At 57.2% G+C, this 19650-nt stretch overlaps 2 protein-coding genes across 7 annotated transcripts; both read right to left on the bottom strand.

The window, feature by feature from the left end:
- Window positions 1-620: 620 nt before the first annotated feature.
- ETV3 (ETS variant transcription factor 3) lies at window positions 621-12323 on the bottom strand. Its single transcript, XM_068922050.1, has 5 exons — window positions 12176-12323; window positions 10838-10900; window positions 9607-9844; window positions 7032-7147; window positions 621-4431 (listed from the first exon to the last, which is right to left on the bottom strand). Exons 2-5 carry the CDS (start codon window positions 10881-10883, stop codon window positions 3236-3238), a joined length of 1596 nt encoding a protein of 531 aa, XP_068778151.1. The 5' UTR covers window positions 10884-10900; window positions 12176-12323; the 3' UTR covers window positions 621-3235.
- Window positions 12324-12809: 486 nt separating this feature from the next.
- Window positions 12810-19617, bottom strand: LOC138062862 (T-lymphocyte surface antigen Ly-9-like). Of its 6 annotated transcripts, none has more exons than XM_068922039.1 (6): window positions 18737-19617; window positions 14413-14754; window positions 13923-14192; window positions 13705-13821; window positions 13481-13557; window positions 12810-13352 (listed from the first exon to the last, which is right to left on the bottom strand). In XM_068922039.1, the coding sequence occupies exons 1-6, from the start codon at window positions 19482-19484 to the stop codon at window positions 13269-13271; spliced, it is 1638 nt and encodes a 545-aa protein (XP_068778140.1). In that variant the 5' UTR covers window positions 19485-19617; the 3' UTR covers window positions 12810-13268. The 6 variants fall into 6 exon arrangements, with proteins under 6 accessions (XP_068778140.1, XP_068778144.1, XP_068778138.1 ...); XM_068922043.1 differs by lacking the exon at window positions 18737-19617 and adding an exon at window positions 15026-15676; XM_068922037.1 differs by having other exon boundaries at window positions 12810-13557.
- Between the last annotated feature and the right edge of the window lie 33 nt (window positions 19618-19650).

Raw genomic sequence — 19650 nt, 5'->3', positions numbered from 1 at the left:
GGAACAAAAGGTTACTTTAAAAACAAAAACGTAATTATGGAATAAATAAAAACAAGGGACAACCAAGCAATGGGTTTAACCTCCCGTAGGCGAAGACAGTGACACGATCTGCCACCGCGGTTAATGCTTCTAGAGAGGGGCTTTTCTTTCTCTTCACCCACGGTACCGGGAAGATGAAATCCCCTACGTGGGGCAGGACACGAGCAGCCGCACAAGTCTCCCGCTCGGGACAGTCTTGCACAACCCTTGTCCGCAGGACGGGCGCAGGTTTGAAGGGAGAGGGAGAAATCGGATCGGTTTTAAAACTCGGGAGCGTATCAAGTCTCAGGGCCCCAGCAATTTTGCAAGACTCGGTTGCCATTATGAGCAGATGTGCGGCTGATCTTCCCTGCCCTGTGTTGATCTTTTTTCCCTCCCCGCAAAATCTTGGATTGCAGCTGGTTGTCCGATTAAAGTCTCTTTCCTACAGATTCTCTATGACTAAACAAAGCAAAAAATGGTTTAAACATTAACATGCTCTTGATTAATTAATACAGGTGGACGTTGAGATTCCAACCATTTAAACTTTACAAGTTTAAATATTTTGGCACATTGGAATATATATATTTTCTTTTAAATGTATTTATAAGCTTCCTCCTCTGAAGCTGCTGCTAGGCAAGGTGAAGTCTGGTCAGGAGGAGCCCCTGCCTTTGCACAAAGGTGACCCCCCGAGCCAGCGGGGAAGGGGGTACCGCTGCCCACGGGAGCCTCGCCGCCCCCTCCTCCGAAGCAGAGTGCATCACCTGGAGTCAGACGTACCCAGCGGGTCACTGGTCCGGCGTCCTGAGAACCTGAGTCCTTTATCCCTGAACTTGGAGCTCCCAGTTTGCAGTGCAATGGCTATGAAGAAACCCCCGGCCCCAAAACCGATCATGAACTTTTAAAGCCAAACGACAGTTCCACGTAGTCAACGGTTTCCCCTTAAAGAAGTGCGAAAAGGGGCAACTTGTACTTCCCTCCCCTCCCTCCCGCCCCCCTCCCCTAAACGGAAGCAGCATCCACGGACTCCGGCACTTGGGTACGATTGGGGGGGGGGGGGGGTGACGATATGCATGACTGATCTGAAAGGCCTCGTGTTTCTAATTCCTGAGTTCACACCGACATCTGCTGGCCCTCTCTCTGGGGAAGGGTGGTCCAGAGCGAGGGGGCTCCTTCCCCCCCCCCCTTCCCCCTTTTCCTCTGTGCTTGGCTCCAAATTTGGAGGTAAATCCAGGCGCGAATGAAAGCAGCCCTGCGGGTTGGCGGTTACAGCCAAGAACTGGGAGCTAGGAGGTCCGCAGGTTTCAAGCCCAGCTGAGCAGCAGCTCAGCTCGCAGCGTCGGACAGATTGCTCAAGAGGGCACAAAGCGGGAACGTAGCTGCAGCTACGACAAACTAGCCCGAGCGAGTAGACTACGACCCCCTTCCCCGTACCGAACGCGAGCTCTTGCATCGCTTCTCGGGCGGTCGTCTCCCCCCTAAGAGCCCCTCCTCGCGCTCCGGACGGTATTTTCGTTTCAACGGGGCCTTAGCGGCGTCTCAACGCGCCTGCCCCGATCCCAACGGGCAAGCTGCCGCCTCAGCTGCACAGGCAAAAAGTTTACGTGCCTAATAGCGTATGCAAATAACATTGTGCTCACACGCTCCCCGGCCCTCTTACAACAGTAACTAAGTCCTCGATTAAAGAAATCTGCCTGCACAAGCTGTTCGCCTAGAATTGCGTGAACAACCAACAACGCTGTAGATACAACGCCAGCCCCGCGGAGGTCAACTGTTTTGACGTTCCTTTCGCGGAATCGTGAGAAATTCACCCCTATATAGCGGGCGAGAACCACGTTCCTTGGTGGGATCTGGAACCTAGGTTAATTATCCTAACGAGAAAACGCAGCTATGCGGGGAAATAGCAGATTTATAGCAGATACAGCAAGATTTACACAGCAAACTCAAGAGCAGCTACCAGCGCACAAACTGCTCCCCTTCCCTCCAGTATCAACCCACCCTCTTAAAAAAAAAAAAAAACCCACCAAAAAACAAAAAACCACGTACTTCTGACCCCCTCCTGCCTGTGCCCTGTGCCAGCCGACAGAGGCATCATCGCTTTGAAGGCCTGACCTATTCCTCAACTTCCGCACGATCCCGTACTTCTGCAGCCACCGCACGCGGCTTCTCTCAACGCTCCGTCACGCGACAAAATCCAATGCCGTCCAGAAACCCAACCTTGGCCAAACGCATCCGGCCCTTATACAAGCTCCTTCTGTCAATAGACCCTGATCGCATAAAGTGTACACGTAGTTAAGGCATGAGTCAAAGTGATAGGGGAACCAAACAAAGGAAATAAGATTTAACAAAGCTCCTGCCATTCCTTCTCTATGAACTCACCACAATCATTTCAGCGTTAATCTTCCAATCACTCCCAGCTCCACCCATACAATTAGGAAAAAAAACTAGGGTACATTTTAATGCGTATATTAAAGGCATTAGGTTTTGTTTTTTTTTTTTTCCCACCCCACTCCCTTCCCTGAAAGAGTCTACAATTTGCTCATGGCTTCTACAGTATTTCAAAAAGGCTAAAAGAACAACCACCGTTTCTTGAAGCACTACCAAGATCTGCTCGCCAGGAACGCGGCTCGTGCCACTACCGCTGCTTTCTCAGCAGCGTCCCACCTCACCGACGCCAAGGTGACCTTCTGATCTGTGTCTTTCTGCAACCTACTCCATTTTTAAAGACAGTGCAATATTCCCTCTCCCCCGACCCCCCATCCCTCCCAGAATACAGACAGCTTCCGACATGGACAAACGTCACATCTCAAATTGTCAGGAAATCCTCTCCCACCATCACACCAGACTCCATAACAAAAGGAACTAGATGAATTCAGAGATTCCTGCTTCTATAAATACTAGAGCATATATAAAATAGATTATGTCTGGAGTCCCTCAGGCACGGTGGAGGCCTCAACCCCTCCGGAGTTCACGCAAGGTCTGAAGCTCGCGCACAAAACGTCAGCTTCCCTCGCCTCTCCTAGTCAGAACAAGACAATCGCGTCTCACCTGCAATTCAACAATGAAAACAAAGAACACAAAACCCTAGTCTCTAGAATTATCAAACCATTCTAGCCCCAGCCCCCCGCCCGCCCTCCCGCCCCCCACGCTCTGCAACCTTGCTACATAAATACACAGATGTTTTCAGTACAAACGGACTGCGAGGCTCTCCCCGCGCCTAGGTGTCGGACGCAGCCGTGGCTGTCACGGCCTTGGGTCCTGCCACGAGGTGCGCGCTGCCCAGCACGCCGTTCCAGTGGACTTTGCCGTTTTGGCGCTCCTCGGGGGCGTCTGCCTGCCGGTCACCATTCCAGCGGCGTTTGAGACGCAGTTTCGGAGGCATCAGGGCATCCTCTCTCTTCTCCTGAGCTCCTAATTCTCCTGCAGACTCTCGGGATGACTTCTCTCCACTGCCTTCCCCTTGCTCCTGGCATTCTTCAACTGAGAAGTTGACTTGTGTGGAGGCTGATGGCGCTGGATGCCACGATGGGGCAGCCGGTCTGGCAAATACAGGCCCTTTCTCCTCTTCCAGGCTGGTATTGGGCACTGCCATGCTAGAGCCTTCCTCCTTCTCACTTTTTTCTTTTCCTTTCACTGATGGCTCTTCACATTCTGCTTCCTTGTCCACCAAGGGCTCGACCTTGACTCTGGGAGAAGGAGTAGCTAGCTGGGGGGTAGTCGGCTCCTCAGCACTTTCCAGTCTCTCTCTGTTTTTGCGCCCAACAGGCGGAGGCTGTAGCTTAATCGGGAACTGGGGCTGCTCCTCATGGGGCATTTGGCACTGTAGTGGTGGAACCATGAGCCCCGGATAGCGGGGGAAAGTCCGCGGACTCAGATGGTAGTTGAAGACAGAGCAAGCTTGTGAATGCAGGTAGTGTTTCATTTCCTCAGGGTTAAAAGAGAAGCAGCTGCTACCTGTGAAGGGGCTGAGACCCGGAGAGGGGCTGTAGGAGAAAAGGGTGGGAGTCAGGGACAATGCAGGAGAGATTGGGACATTTAAGACCCCGCCGCGCCCTGGGAGAGGGGACACAGCAAAGGGACTGTGAGGATCCGGGTAGATTCCAGGCCTGGTGAAGAGAGGAAGCATAATATCTGGCTTGCGCTTCTGGTGATTGACGCTGCCGGTGCCCACTGCATTGCGCGAGGTCATGAGATCCACGCCGCGGCGCCAATCTGAGGAGCCATCCTCCAGCTCCGGCATGTCGGGCTTCCTCTCGCCACTGTCGTTCAAAGCTTCTGGATTGGATGGGACCAGGGACCCACCAGAGAAGCGACTGGGCTGGGCATCTTCAGTGGGAGAGTGGCTGTCCAGAGGTGGGAAGTGGAAGCGGGACGAAGCTGTGGGGACAGGAGGGGCACTCTGTGGCACCACACCTGAGGCAAGGGAATAAAAAAAAGGTACAAGAAAGAGAGAGTTAAGAGCCCAGTTGCTTAGGGAGGTTAAATCACCAGCAAAGAGCTTCTTTTTGGACGGCACCTGGAGGCATTTGGAAGCGTAACACAAACATACCATACGCTATCAACAACACAGCAGACGATTACATGGGAGGTGCCTTTCCCATCTGCTCCCTTCCCCTGCATAGTTCCAATCTCCTCTACCCACCTCAAAACCTTGCCACTGCTGGAGACGAATCTTCTTTCAGCTCCCGGCAGAGCTTTCTCGAACCTCTAGCACCACTGAGCTGACTTCCACTTTTGGATGCCCTCCCCTGAACTCTCTGCTCTGGCTAAACCAGATGTTCTCAAGGATGGTGTGTTATAAGCACTGCTAAGCAATCGAGCTCTACCACGAGTAGAAGCGCTGCTGGTAAACCTCAGATTCTCAGGGTGGAATATTGAAAGTCACTGATTTGTGCTTTTCTGAGAAGGCATTTTCTCTCCAACATTTCTGCCAGTAATACTGCTAACTCTTGCTGGCTCCCTTTCCCCAACCTTTCAAATCAAACTTCCACTGCCATGCCTACAGAGCTGCTTGTCTAAAACTTGCTCTTGCTGCCATTAGCCATATCGAGGCAAATTCTTCCACCTGCTTTCTCACCTCAACAGTCGATTCAGATGCTTTTCGCTTCAAGACTGCACGAGCAAGAGTCAAGAGAAGAAACCCGATGCCAGTGCCTCAAACAGGTTTGATATCCCAACCCCCACCCCAGCCAGAAGGAAAGAAAACAGGTTGTAATTAGACAAGTGCATTCCAGTTCTCCAAACTTCTTTTTTTAAATGCATGCCCCAGAGATAGAAGGGAGTGGCTGCAAACAGGGAAAAGGAACAGCAGTGAGCAATATTGAGCAGGAACTGCCCAGACTTGTTGCTACAAGTAATTATAGATTTGCAATGCAGCTTCATACTACATCTTACACCCCCATACTTTGGCTACAGACTCCTGGAGAATACGTGTCCTTCTCCCCACTGCCATAAGGGCAACATGTCCCACACAGGTGAAGCAGAATTCCTTTATTAACATTTCAATTCTTCCAGCCCCATCCTTTGGGTTACTGTTTGCTTAGAAGACAATGCCTTTAAATTACATCTGTGCTCTTTCCTGGCTAGGACTCCCCAGGGGTGGAGATGGATGCACGGTGGTTGAACTGCCAAGATCTATGAGCAGTCACTGCTGTATGTAGGCACAGAATACATCAGCACTGATGAGAAAGACTCTTTTCTACATATAACCTGTTATGATCAGCTGCCGGGATTTCAGTCATCATTCAATCCCCACTTCCCCTATTCTCTCCCTTCTCGACAAGTCTTCAATGCTTCCCCTAAGACTTTCTTCAAGAGGTGAGAACCAAGTTCACAGTGCTGTGAAAACAGCTGGTTCAGGCCTCTCTCAATTCATGATTTCTTTGCTATAGAGAACTTGCAGTCCAGGCTCTTACTGTAATGACTTCCAGTGTGGTTGGTTTTTTTTTTGAGGGACTTGATTGCCACTAACTTTCCTTATTGTGTGACAGCTCTTCAGTTATGCAGACAACGATCACAGCTGCAGAAATCTTGCTAGGGATGGGAGTGGATTCCCCTCCCCCCCGCCCCCCAAAAAGGATCTTACCAAGGACCCTCTTCCAGAGAAACCACAGCATTAATGCTAACTCCAGGACAAATCCAGCATGAACTTCTGCTACTACGCCTGGCAAGAGACTCAAAGGCCTCTAAGGACAAGCAGGGAACGCTTACGTTCCATTCCCAAACTCTTTTTGTTATCCTGAACGTCAGCATGCAGTTCTGCCGCAGCAAGAATCTAGACATACCTGTGATTTTACTCAAACTCATAAACTAGTTACCACTCTTCTCTGGAAGCTGCTCTGTACTCACTATTAAATTTCTCTGAACTCCACATATAATTTGGTGAGAAAAAAAAAAATCCTTTTGATATAAAAGGAGCAGAACTGCAGCAAACAAGGGGCTTTGCAGAACAAGAGAGGAGAGCCATCTACTACTAAGCTGCAAACTTTTTGATAGTGCTCACATGTATGTCTTGCCATACACCTCTAAGCTCTTTGTCAAGAAGAGTCACATTTATATGGCATCGTAAACTTATGTAGTGCTTTACAAACATGTGAGGCAAGGTTCCTGCAAGAGAACTAAAACCTTCTTATCACAAGGACACCCCCCCTCCCCCAAATAGCAGAGCAAAGCAAACCCACAACACCAATAAAGACAGTCCAACAAGCAAGCTCAAATAGGAAACCAGAATGCCTTGAGTCTCCCCTGAAGACAACCACAGATGCGTCTGTGACAATCTGAGGGAAAGAGCATTCCAGATAAAGCTTTATCACAGTCCAGACATTCCCACCACATTAGCACTGATTGCCCCGGCAGAGCCTTTCAAGTGTAAGAGATGACTGATAGCAGAATCTGCAGAGACTGCTCAGCCTGTTCTAGCTCCAATCCTGCACAGAAGCGCAGCGTTGTGTTCACTAACACTCCACTCGCACACCCCGAAGAAAACTTAAAAGAAGCCCCAAATGCACACTTACCATTAGGCCGTATGTTAATGAACGGATAGTTGGGCATCACCAGTTTGTTGAAGTTGAACTTGTAGGTAAACCTCTTGCCTTTTGTCTTGTGAAGAATCCTCTTGTTGTAATAATATCTATTAAAAAAGTTTAAAAGACCCGTCAAAGCACTTGGTGATCTGTTTAAAGGTCTCATTTCTTTTAACGCAATCAACACTCAGAGTTTACCAAACCCATCTTTGACATATCTACAAACATGTTAAGGTACTCAGAGAACTTCTTTACGAACACAAGAAAATATTAGTTGATCTGAAAGTTTCCAAGTGACACCCATTCCTTGCCAGTAGATTTCACACTATTTTACAGGTCACTGTATTGTTTCTTAGAACATAAGGGAAAAGGTGAGATCCTGAAGGGAAGTGAAAGCTGAACAAATGCCCAGGCCTGCCTGCACGTGTTCTCACCCCTGTCCAAACTGGGATCAGCGACACGGGCTGGGGGATTGCGTGCGCGCACGTGTGCGGCTGTCCTGTACGAGTGTCCAAGTGTCCCATACACTAGCGGGCACTATCTCCCTATTTCCATCTCCACAAGCGCACGACAGTCAGCTAAACAGGCACTGCTTCTTAAACACTACTACTTCCTGTTGGCAGTAGCTGTAGTTGTCAGGTCAACCAAGAACAAGAGGGGAAAAATTCATGTGACAACCTCTGTTAAGAGGCAGAACAACCTGAGAAAAGGGAATGCATATCCAAGGCTTTGGCAGAACAAAATCCAGTGCAACTACAGAGCTGGGAAAAAGACCTGCGAGGACAGAGTTTCCTAGATATCTCCAGACTGATTTCCCCCCCCCCTTCAGTCTTCAAGGCCCAGAATATCTTGACAGTGCAGTGTACAGGACTTCAGACTGGAGCTCAGGAGAGCTGGTTTCTGCTGCAGTCTGTCATGCCATTGAGCAGGTCACTTCAGTTTACCCATTAGCACCTTAGGGTTCAAAACACTCACTTGCCTTCACAGCCAGCTTCGATTAGGGCTACGGAGAGGAGGCACTCCACCGCACTGACCCCTAGCCAGCCTCCCTACCTGCACTCTCAGGCCCTTCACGGAGCAAAACGAAAGCCGAGCGCTGAACGACTCAGCCCTAGAGAAAGTAGATATAATCTCTACTATGGCCTCCTCCCCACTTACACCACCATTACTGTTTGTCCTTAGCCACTTAGTGGTGTGCAAACAAAGGTGTTACACACTGATCACCACCACAATTTTCTATACTTAGGAGGTGGGTTCACACATGGTTTCTATTGCCACAGAACAGCAAAGCAGCACTGGCTCTTAGCAGAAGGGGGCAAAGACCAGAGGTTGCGGACTCAAGTAGCTGCTCTCTGCAGCGCTCTTGCCCTGCTGCTGTCATACTTGGCATCCAGATGCCAAGGCATGGATCAGTGTTTGCAGGTGGAGAGTACTTTCCACTCCCATGCATCAATTAGAGCATTGGTGCTAGTCAATTTATTGTTTCCTTCCTGTTCCATTATGAGACTGTTGTGTTTGCTACCCTGTTTGCCTTTGGCAGCTCCACCCAGGAGGTATCAGAGGGCGTAAGGCAGCAAAGTCCATGCTATAGACAGTGTTAATAAATAATGCCAGAACCCGTCAAGAACCTACTTGCTTCTGTAGGTGACAGGCCTGGTCCATGCTGAAATACTTCAGAGGACTGTTAGTTTTTCACTGTCCCTCTTCAAAATATATAGCAACAACGGAAAAAACTCAGCAACTCTGGAAGGGCCTAAATAAAACGGTGCTAAGTTTTACTGAAGCATTTGGAATTATGAAGCACAAAGCGAGGAACATTCAAGCCCATGTCTAAAACAAAGGGACACTGGTAGCCAGAGGGTATCCTTAACCCATGGGCAAATTCATGTCATCAGGGCTCAGGAAACCAAACCCAGGTCCTTCAAAAACAAGGCAGCAGTTTAGAGTCAATAAAGTAATCACAGCACACTCATCCTCCAGAATTCCCCACCACACAAGGTGGAGAAGTCTGATGGCACAGGCAAAAGGTGACTGACACTAAGCCCAGCTACCCACTAGGAACCGGCACTGAACCTGGGCCTTGTATGGATTTAGCAGTAAAAAGGCAAGCGCAAATTATGTTAGAAAGGGGAGTTGCTTTCTCTGAAACTGTATCATTGATGGTGTGATAATAGAGTAACACCTCTGGTTTCCTCCCACGCCTTCATTGCTCAAGCCAGCATCAGCAATGGAAGACGAGAAAAGAGACAGAAAAGCTCCCCGGAAGGAAGCCATCCTGATAATAACAACCTGAACTGTAAGTGCAAATTTATGTTATGACGCTTCACCACAGGACACAGAACACGTCACTGTGAACTGGGAATTCCCTCTTGAACCTCGCCAATCATGACCAAGTACAATCAGACCTAATTACCAGCAAAACGTTGGAGATAATACTCTCAGAGAGGCAGGGGCAACCAAAGAGGGGGTAGAACACCTCAAATCAATTACACAGATGAACCAGGGAAGGATGGGTGGAGCACTCAGCAGCAGCCCAACAACCATCTCCACAGAGACTTCTGCTCACCTGAGAGCTCGGCTCAGCTTGTCGTAGTTCATTTGCGGTTTGCATTTTCTTCTGCCCCACAGTCGTGCTACCTCATCAGGGTCCTTGATCACAAACTCCCCATATTCGCCCTGCTGCCAAGCAATGACATGGCGAAATTCCTCCTTCTGCAGGAGCTCCAAGATGAAATGCCATAACTGGATCTGACGGGAGCCAGGGCTGGACTCGGTCTTGTACGCCCACTCTGGGAAATGATAGCCTTCAAAAATGCCAAAAAAATAAAAAATAAAAATCATTCAGACTGCAAGTTGGAACTACAGCGCTCACAACTGCCAAGTTTTAAACGCTGGGAACAAGTGCCTTCAATATGTATTTATAATGTCCTTTTCAGAGCGGGACCACAGAGCACCTCTGGTAGCTGTGATTCCAATAAAGGTTAAATAAAGAAACCCAGCTTTCTTACTCCAGCTTTTCACCATCTTCCTCATTTTACCCCACTCTCCTTGGAGAATCCCAAAGCAAAAATGGTAAAATTCAAAGGGACATTAAAAATAAAAATAAAAGGAGTGAGAAACAGCAGAAAGGAGCCCAAAGGCTTTAGATATCACTCCGATTTGAACTCTGGGGTGTCCCACAGCAGGCAAACAATCCATGTTTCACCAGTATTTGGTGCCCCGATTTCAAGAGGTGAGCATGACTACCTCTCTGCGACTCTGGCTACGCAGCATTTCAGGGAGCGTAACACCCTACGCCAGAGTCAACCGCACTGACAGATATTTCTGAATGACTGCCAAATTCAGCTTTGTCAGAAGTTTCCCAGCACAACTGTTAACATGAGGTTTTCCAAATCATCGGGGCACAATTTTAGGCTCAAGAAGCGTGCAAGGCCAAGTCACACCTCGCTCGAATGGGATCCACATCACTGTTGTTGGCTGTGACTGAAGTAAAAGCAGTCACGAGCCACACTACCTGGGAGGGGGGACTCTAACTTAGAGATCAAAAGCTTTACAAATAAAACGTCTCCAGGAATATAGTTTTAAGCAGAGTGCAAATAAATAAGTCGCGAAACAGTAAAAAGCGCTGATAATCCATCACTGCTTGTTTGATCAATTCTCATTTACACCTAGCTCTTGCTAGTACAAAAGAGCTTTTAAAAGAGGCAGAATTAATCCTGCTTGAGCTCCTTTATCCCTGTGGAAAGGATTTGTAAAGCTGAAAACCCCAGACTTCTACCCTGCATGCGCTTCCTTACCTCCTCCTCCTTCTGGTTTATCCACAATGCTGCAGCCTGCTTTCATTTTCTCCCTCCTGCTGACTGCGAAACAGAAGGAAATAAGCAACTCTATCAATATGCCATTATCGCAAGCGGCACTTTGAATTCCGTTCCTTCCTGTAGAAGGCTCCTTTACCCGAAGAGGCCACCTCTAACTGCAATCCTGCCCATCGCAAGGGATGGCACCCACGGTTCCACTGTTACCGGTGGCCGTAATCACCCGCGTCTGCCTTTTAACCGCACCGTGAAAACACGGCGCTTAATATTTGCTTCCTTTCTGCCCTGCCATTAAAAGCGTGCAAATGAAACGCTGCAGCAAGACGGGACCGTGAGACAGACAAAACAAGCCAAACACAGTTTGTCTTCTGTTACTAGACAGGCTCCAGTGCCAAAATACACAAGCGGCTGAGCTCACCCAGATGTACCAGCGAGGGGGGGGGGGGGGGATAAATTCCCAGCTTCTGACTTCCATCCCAGGACGCGCATCTGATTTTAATTTCTTTAGGTAGCTTAGGTCTGTTTTAAGAGCTACCTGCACGCGCTTCGCTCGATCAAACCGCACGAAGCGGAGCCTAAACAGCCCTCTCCCGCTCCCAAGAGCGTCCGCCTAACGGGAAACGAACGGGAAAGAAAGAGCAGCGTCCCCGGCAGCACCGAACGGGGGGAAAAAAAAGGAAGGGGGGGGGGGATTCGGGAAGCACCGAGGCTGTCCCGCCGCACCGAGTCTCGCTCGTTCGGCGACGTCGGGAACGGTCGACTGTAAAAGCTGCCGGGAAGGCTGCCCGGGGGTCACCCCTGCCCCCTGCCCGCCTGGGAACCGGGCCCGCGGGCCGGCGCCCGCCTGGCCCCGGGAGGGGCCCGGTACCGTTTCGTCCCCGCTGGCGTTTCCTGCTCGGCGCCGTCGCTTTGAAACACCAAAACTATGTAAATGGTGGCGAGGAGGAGACGAGGCGCCAAGGCGTCCGGCGGCTCCCGTTACCGCCGGGCGGCCCCGGGGCCGCCCCCAGCCCGGTCCGGCCCTGCCCTCCGCGGCCTGCCCGAGCCTGCCCGCCGCCGCCGCCGCGGGACGGGACCGGCGCGCCGCTCCCTGCCTGCCTGCCTGCTCCGCTCCCTGCCCCGCGGCGGGCGCGGCAGCCAACGGCCGAGCTTCCCCCGCCGCCTCCGTTACCCACCCCGCTAACGGGAGATCCCATCCCCGGGGCCGCCGGTAACCGCCCGCCATCTCCTCCCCCCCCCCCCCCCCGCCCCAAACCGGGGACCCCCGCCACAGACCCCTGGTAACCGCTCCACTTCCCCCAACCCCACCCCGGGACCCACCTGCGGGGGCGGCGCGGGGCTGGGCGGGCCGGGACCGGGCCGGGAGCCGGGACCGGCGCGGTGGGGGCAGTGCGGTGGGGGAGGGCGGCGGAGCGCGCGCCCGGGCCGCGGTGCCGAGTGCGGGGGTGCGCGCGCCGCTGCCTCGCTCGCTGCCGCCGCCGCCGCCGCCACCGCCTGCCTCCCCCTCACCGGAACCGGAACCGCCGCCGCCGCCGCCCACACACTTCCGGGCACGCACCCACGCACTTCCGCTTCCGCCCCTTCCCCGGGCCGCGCGCCGCCCCGCCCTCCCCGACGGCAGCCGCCGAGGGACAAGCGCGCGCCGAAGGCGAAGGGCGCCCCCCCCCCCCCGCAGGGTTTTTGGGGGGGGGGGCGGTGTGCGCGGCGCTGTACAGGCCCCGCTGGGCCTGGCCCGGACTCGGCTCAGCCTGGGCCTGACCGGGCGCTGCGGCCGGGCAAGGCCCCGCGCGGGTAAACCGAGGCACGGCCTCCCCGCCGCTCCCGCCTCCTCAGCGAGCTGCCGTCTCCCTCTCCTCCCTCACCGGGAAGGCGGCAGCTCCCTGGCAGAGCCCCCCACCCCTGGCCGGCCAGCCGGCGTCCCCCCCCCCTTCTTCCCCACACAGCGACACGCTCCTCCAGCACATTCGGCTTTATTGGATCCGCCGGGGGGTTTCCCGGCGCGGGGAGGCCTCGACGGGACCCTCCGGCCCCCGCTCGCTCTTGCTCATTTTTAAAGCAAGAAAGGAGGGAAAGGGGTGGGGGGGGGAAACGGAGCAGGAAGGGAGCGAAGACGTGGGGACGAGCGTCCGTCCGGCGGCCGCAGCGAGGTCTCCGCAGCCCGTCCTTCCCCGCCGGGGAGTCCTGCTGGGGGGCGGACGGTGGAGCCGGGGCTCCGGCCGCCCCTCTCCGCGCGCCGGCGCCGCTTCCCTCCGCCGCGGGCGAGCTTCCTCTGAGGTTTTCTGCCAGTTGGGTTTAAGTTTCCTCCTTCCCCAGCGCCCTTCCTCGCCGGGGCCGAGAGCGCGGCCCGGGTGAGACACGCGCCGGCGTCGGGAGCCCCTTTCGGCCCCGGCGGACGCTCGCGGCGCGCCGTGGGCTAGGCGAGCGGCTCGGCCGGGCTGCCCGCCGCTACCCGCACCTGCTCGTAGATGGTGATGACAGGGCTTGGCGGCTTGGGGCGCTGGGGCAGGGAAAACGAGGAGGAAAAGGGGCGTCACGGGCCTCTCCTTTGGAAAGGAGGCGGTTCAGGCTCGTTGCCAGTGGGGAAGGGGGTCCCCCCTCTCCGGACGCCCCGCCGGCTCGGCTCACCCCCTCTCTGCACTGGATCTGGGCATACTGCGGCTCCAGCGGGGCGTCCTCCTCCTCCGAGGAGGCGGCCAGGGCACCTGCGGGCAGAGGAGCAGGCGGTAGGAGACGGGGTGGCAGGATGCTCGCGGCGACGGGACGCCGCTTGCCCTCCTTCCCGCCTTTGTCCGCCGCACGATCCCTGCTCCGGCCGCGGGAAACGGCCTTGAACCGGGGTCGGAGCCTACCTGCTGCTGCCTTCTTCCGCCTTTTCTTCCAAAGCCAGAAAGCGGCCAGCGTGGTGGCCGGGGCCACCAGGAGCAGGGGCGCCAGGCAGGCGTGCCACATCCTATGCGCATCCACGGCTGCGGGGACAAGCCGGGCGGTCGGCGACGGATGCCGAAACTGTCCCCCCCCCCACCCCACCGACCGAGGACGCAGCGCGGCCCCGGACCGGGGGATTTACCGCCGTCGTCCCGGCACAGGCTGCGTAGGTGGACGGAGGAGCTCCGCCGGTGCACGGGGTTGCGGGCTTCGCAGGTGTAGTTGGCGTCGAGGCCGCCGGCGTCGACGCGAACGTCCAGCCGCGCCGCGCCGTCCTCGGCCGAGGAGCCGCCGGGCAGCCAGACGGCGAGCACGTCGCGGCCCGCCGGCGCCCGGCACCGCAGGCTGACGTTGCACTCGTGCGGCGTCCGCGCCACCACCTCGCTCTGGATCTCCGGCGCCGCCACCGGCTCTGTTCGAAGGGAAAATAAAACCTCCAGCCGGGCCGGACCGAGGGAGGGGGAAGGATGGAGTGCGCTTAGTCACGAACCCGAGGAAAACCCCTCGACAGATGCTCAGCAGCAAGTGCAATTTCCCTTCCCCTTTGGTGGGCGCTGATAACGCTCCGCTTTATTACCCGTTGCCCGGAGTTACGCCGGGGTTATAAACCGGGCAGCTTCGCGGCCGCTCACCGTAGACGGAGAGGTTGAAGGACTGATCCTCCACCAGCGCCGGGTGCAGTTTAATCCGAGCCCCGTAGACCCCGCTGTCGCCCAGCTCCAGCGCCCCGATCCGCAGCAATGTCTCGTCGAACATCTCCAGCCTCTGCTTGAAGCGGTCGCCGGGGTCGGGGCGCGCGAGTTTGCCCTGCTTGAACTCCGCCACCTGGATCGTCCTGCCGGCACCGGCCGAAAAGCTCCACTCGATCTCCTTCACCCTCGCGTTGGGGGGCAGAGCCGGGGAGAGCAGGACAGACCCCCCCAGCAGCCCGTTCACCCGGATGGGCCCGGCGCCGGGCTGGGCGGACACGGCTCCTACCCCCCCCCCGAAAAAAAAGCCAGAATCAGCGCAAGAAACATATTTCGGGCCAAACCCCTGACGCTCGCGGGGCGACTCGTCAGCTCGGACCGTCCCCATGCCTTGCGTCCCCGCTCCTGGCCCTGTTTTGGGCTTAACCCCCCCGGGAAAACGGTTGCAGCGAGACCCGGCCGGTCCCCTTCTCTCCTCGGACCTGCGTCCCGCTTTGACCGCCGCTGACGGCCAAATATTTTGCCCCAAACGAAGGACGCAGGTGGTTGGGTTTACCCCAACCGCAGGTTTCGCCTTTCCCTGCTGCATCCCGCGCCGGGGCCGCAGGAAACTCCCGCGCCTTTTCCTGCTGGAGCCGCCTGCCTTGTCCCCGTCCCCACGCTGCCGAAAGCCCGGGGAGCTGCCGTGGGTGGGGGAAAGACGAGAGCGAGCCGACAAATTTTGCCTTAGAAGTTCGCAGGAAGGAGGTGCGGCGAGGAAAGCCCAGGCCGGCGCGCAGCGGGCGAGGGCGGTCCGGAAAAGCGGCCGCCTCGAAAGCCCCGCGGGATTCACGCTCCGGCGCCTCGCCGCGCCGGCTGGGGGGACGCTGCGGAGAGACTCGCTCCCGTCCCGATGGGGGACGCCGGGCTGCAAAGAGGCGCTTCGTGCTCAATTAAAAGCCGCTCCTTAGGCCCGTTAATCGTTCCCGGAGCGCGCGGGCAGCCACCCGCGCGCACACGTCTACGGCACCGACCTGTGCGCACGTTTGCATGGCATGCATAACAGCCTGCGTGCACATGTGCGCACAGCGCATGCACTAACCCGTGCACACATTTGCATGGCACAGTGTGCACACACGTGCACACAGCCCGGCACGGCACCCACACTGACCTGCACACACATTTGCACGGCACGGCGCGCGCACACACAGCCTGGCACGGCACCCACACTGACCTGCACACACATTTGCACGGCACGGCGCGCGCACACACAGCCTGGCACGGCACCCACACTGACCTGCACACACATTTGCACAGCACGGCGTGCACACACAGCCCGGCACAGCTCCCACACACCAACCAGCACACACATTTGCACGGCACGGCATGCACACACAGCCCGGCACAGCACCCACACCGACCCGCACACACATTTGCACAGCACGGCGTGCACACACAGCCCGGCACAGCACACACACACCAACCAGCACACACATTTGCACGGCACGGCGTGCACACACAGCCCGGCACAGCACACACACACCAACCAGCACACACATTTGCACAGCACAGTGTGCACACACAGCCCGGCACGGCACCCACACCGACCCGCACACACATTTGCACGGCACGGCGCGCGCACACACAGCCCGGCACAGCACCCACACACCAACCAGCACACACATTTGCATGGCACGGCGTGCACACACAGCCCGGCACAGCTCCCACACCGACCCGCACACACATTTGCACGGCACGGCGCGCACACACAGCCCGGCACGGCACCCACACCGACCCGCACACACATTTGCGCGGCACGGCGTGCACACACAGCCCGGCACGGCACCCACACCGACCCGCACACACATTTGCACGGCACGGCGTGCACACACAGCCCGGCACGGCACCCACACCGACCCGCACACACATTTGCACGGCACGGCGTGCACACACAGCCCAGCACAGCACCCACACCGACCCGCACACACATTTGCACAGCACGGCGCGCACACACAGCCCGGCACAGCACCCACACCGACCCGCACACACATTTGCACAGCACGGCGTGCACACACAGCCCGGCACAGCACACACACACCAACCCACACACACATTTGCACGGCACGGCGCGCACACACAGCCCGGCATGGCACCCACACCGACCCGCACACACATTTGCGCGGCACGGCGCGCACACACAGCCCGGCACGGCACCCACACCGACCCGCACACACATTTGCACGGCACAGCGTGCACACACAGCCCGGCACGGCACCCACACCGACCCGCACACACATTTGCACGGCACAGCGTGCACACACAGCCCGGCACGGCACCCACACCGACCCGCACACACATTTGCACGGCACAGCGTGCACACACAGCCCGGCACGGCACCCACACCGACCTGCACACACATTTGCACGGCACGGCGTGCACACACAGCCCAGCACAGCACACACACACCAACCCACACACACATTTGCACGGCACGGCGCGCACACACAGCCCGGCACAGCACCCACACCGACCTGCACACACATTTGCACGGCACGGCGTGCACACACAGCCCAGCACAGCACACACACACCAACCCACACACACATTTGCACGGCACGGCGCGCACACACAGCCCGGCACGGCACCCACAAACCAACCTGCACACACATTTGCCCGGCACGGCGCGCACACACAGCCCAGCACAGCACACACACACCAACCCACACACACATTTGCACGGCACGGCGCGCACACACAGCCCGGCACAGCACCCACACCGACCTGCACACACATTTGCACGGCACGGCGTGCACACACAGCCCAGCACAGCACACACACACCAACCCACACACACATTTGCACGGCACGGCGCGCACACACAGCCCGGCACGGCACCCACAAACCAACCTGCACACACATTTGCCCGGCACGGCGCGCACACACAGCCCGGCACAGCACACACACACCAACCAGCACACACATTTGCACAGCACGGCATGCACACACAGCCCGGCACGGCACCCACACCAACCAGCACACACATTTGCACGGCACGGCGCGCACACACAGCCCGGCACGGCACCCACACCAACCAGCACACACATTTGCACAGCACGGCATGCACACACAGCCCGGCACAGCACCCACACCGACCCGCACACACATTTGCACGGCACGGCGCGCACACACAGCCCGGCACAGCACACACACACCAACCAGCACACACATTTGCACGGCACGGCGCGCACACTCAGCCCGGCACAGCACACACACACCGACCCGCACACACATTTGCACAGCACGGCGCGCACACTCAGCCCGGCACGGCACCCACACCGACCCGCACACACATTTACACGGCACGGCATGCACACACAGCCCGGCACGGCACCCACACCAACCTGCACACACATTTGCACCCCTGCCGCGCAGCCTTTCAGCGGGCACTTCTGACCTCACTCTTCCTTGTGGTTTCCTTGCAGAAACACCCCGGCGAACAAGTGTCCAGCGTGGAAACGTCGCTGCGACTGGCTAGTGACCAACTCCCATCCTGCCGGCGGGCGCCGGGGCCCTGCCGGCTGCCCGGCCGCCGCTTGCGCTCCCCCGCTTTGGGGGCAGAAGCGGGTGGAAAAGCTCACATTTTTTCTTTTTTCCCCTCCTCGCCGTGGGCCAGCCCCAGGGAGCCGAGAGCAAACCCATCCGTCGGGCAGCCGGGGCTGGAAACTTCTCCGCGTCCCCTGTTTCCACCAGCTCAGATTTGCCGGTTCCATCTCGGCTTAAAAACAGCCGGGCAAAACCCCGAACGCCGATGTCGACAGAGGCGAGGAAGAGGAGGGCGGACGGGCCAGACTGCCTCTCTCCCACGCTTTGCATCCGTTCCCTGCCAAACTTCAGAAAAAGGGAACCACCGCTCCGCTCACGCCCGGCTCCCGGCTGTACGGCGAGTGCTGAACGTCTCTACTTTTGTTTTATGAGCAGCGGAGAGGAGGGAGGGCGGCCGGGCGCCGCCACGCTGCCCGGAGAACCTTCCCTGCAGCTTCTCTCGTCGGATACAAGGAAACCACCGGCGGCGGCAACCCGGCACAGGAAAGCCCGGCTGCCCGCAGCTCGGTCCGCTTGGCTGAACCCCCTGGGCTCCCTCCCGCTCTTTCGCCCATCTTCGACTGCGCGGCGTGCTTTCGGCGCCCTCGCCCCGCGTTTCGCCACCCAGACCCAGTGCGGCGGCCGCTTGGCCTTTGGCGACGGCCAGCGAGCCGTCCCCTCGGCTCCTTCCCTCCCGTGCACCCACCTGCGGCCAAGCCGAGCAAGGCCAGCAGCCGGGGGGCGAGCGACCGCCGCGTCTCCATCCCTCCGTCCGTGCCGGTGGCGGCTCGAGGCGCCGATGGTCTGAGCTGCGCAGGCTGGGGCTGGCGTGGTGGCGGCGGTTTTGGGGGGGGGGGAAGTGAGCATGCAAATTCACCCACGCCCAGCCGCACACCTTGCTGGACGGGGAGGGGAAGCGGCGAGTATAGCGGGGACGTTGCTGGCCCCCAGCACCGGCGCGCGTGGGATTCCCGGCCCCACCGAGCCCGCCAGGCCCCGCAGCAGCTTGGAGCCGCCGGCCGGATGCTGCATCCCGGCTGGCGAGGGGCTCCGAGCCAATCCCCTTCGGCCCTTGTTTTCCTCTTTGCACCAGGTGCTTGACAGTAAATAAATAAAGGAGGCCGGATACTCGTTGGTGCTGAGCAAACAGCACCAGCTGTGCTGGCTCTGCCCACGTGGTGCTTTGCTGCCTGCGTGCCCAGCTGTCGGGGCGAGTGTTTTGCTTCCCCAGGCATCCGGGGGGCTGCCGGCACCCGGCGTAGCGGCAGCCACCCCGGGGGGATGGCGGTGCCTTCCCTGGAGTGGGAAAAAAGTTTTTGGCTGGCTGCAAAGGGAGGGGAGAAAGCGGCTCTCGCCTTGCAAACACTTTTGCCGGGTGCCCGGGATGCTCCTTCTCCCCCACGCCAGGCGCTCGGGGGAGTCCGCTCGGGTTCGGGACTCGGGCTGTTTTGCATTTGCAGAAGGTGAATGCTTTCCTTGAAAAACTTTCACTGAACCGAAATCCCCGCTGAAAACGGAGCAGGGCACGAAATGTGAAAACAGAAAGCGGCCTCCCGGGACCTGCTCTGCCTCATTCTGCCAGGTGCCGTCACCACGCCTCGCGCCGCCTCCTCCCCTCCG

This window comes from Struthio camelus, chromosome 30, assembly GCF_040807025.1.
Source record: "Struthio camelus isolate bStrCam1 chromosome 30, bStrCam1.hap1, whole genome shotgun sequence".
Taxonomy (NCBI): Eukaryota; Metazoa; Chordata; class Aves; order Struthioniformes; family Struthionidae; genus Struthio; species Struthio camelus.
This window is presented reverse-complemented; position numbering and strand designations above follow the sequence as displayed.

Bases quoted from the DNA above. Each gene is read 5' to 3' on its own strand.
- ETV3 (XM_068922050.1), bottom strand. From the start codon at position 10,883: ATGAAAGCAGGCTGCAGCATTGTGGATAAACCAGAAGGAGGAGGAG. The intron at 9,845-10,837 runs GTAAGGAAGCGC...GCATTTTTGAAG, and splicing joins TAAACCAGAAGGAGGAGGAG to GCTATCATTTCCCAGAGTGG. The intron at 4,432-7,031 runs GTAAGTGTGCAT...CCCTTGCCTCAG, and splicing joins CATTAACATACGGCCTAATG to GTGTGGTGCCACAGAGTGCC.
- LOC138062862 (XM_068922037.1), bottom strand. From the start codon at position 19,484: ATGCAAAACAGCCCGAGTCCCGAACCCGAGCGGACTCCCCCGAGCGCC. The intron at 14,755-18,736 runs GTGGGTGCACGG...GGGGGGGGGTAG, and splicing joins CTTGCTCGGCTTGGCCGCAG to GAGCCGTGTCCGCCCAGCCC. The intron at 14,193-14,412 runs GTGAGCGGCCGC...CCCTTCGAACAG, and splicing joins CTTCAACCTCTCCGTCTACG to AGCCGGTGGCGGCGCCGGAG.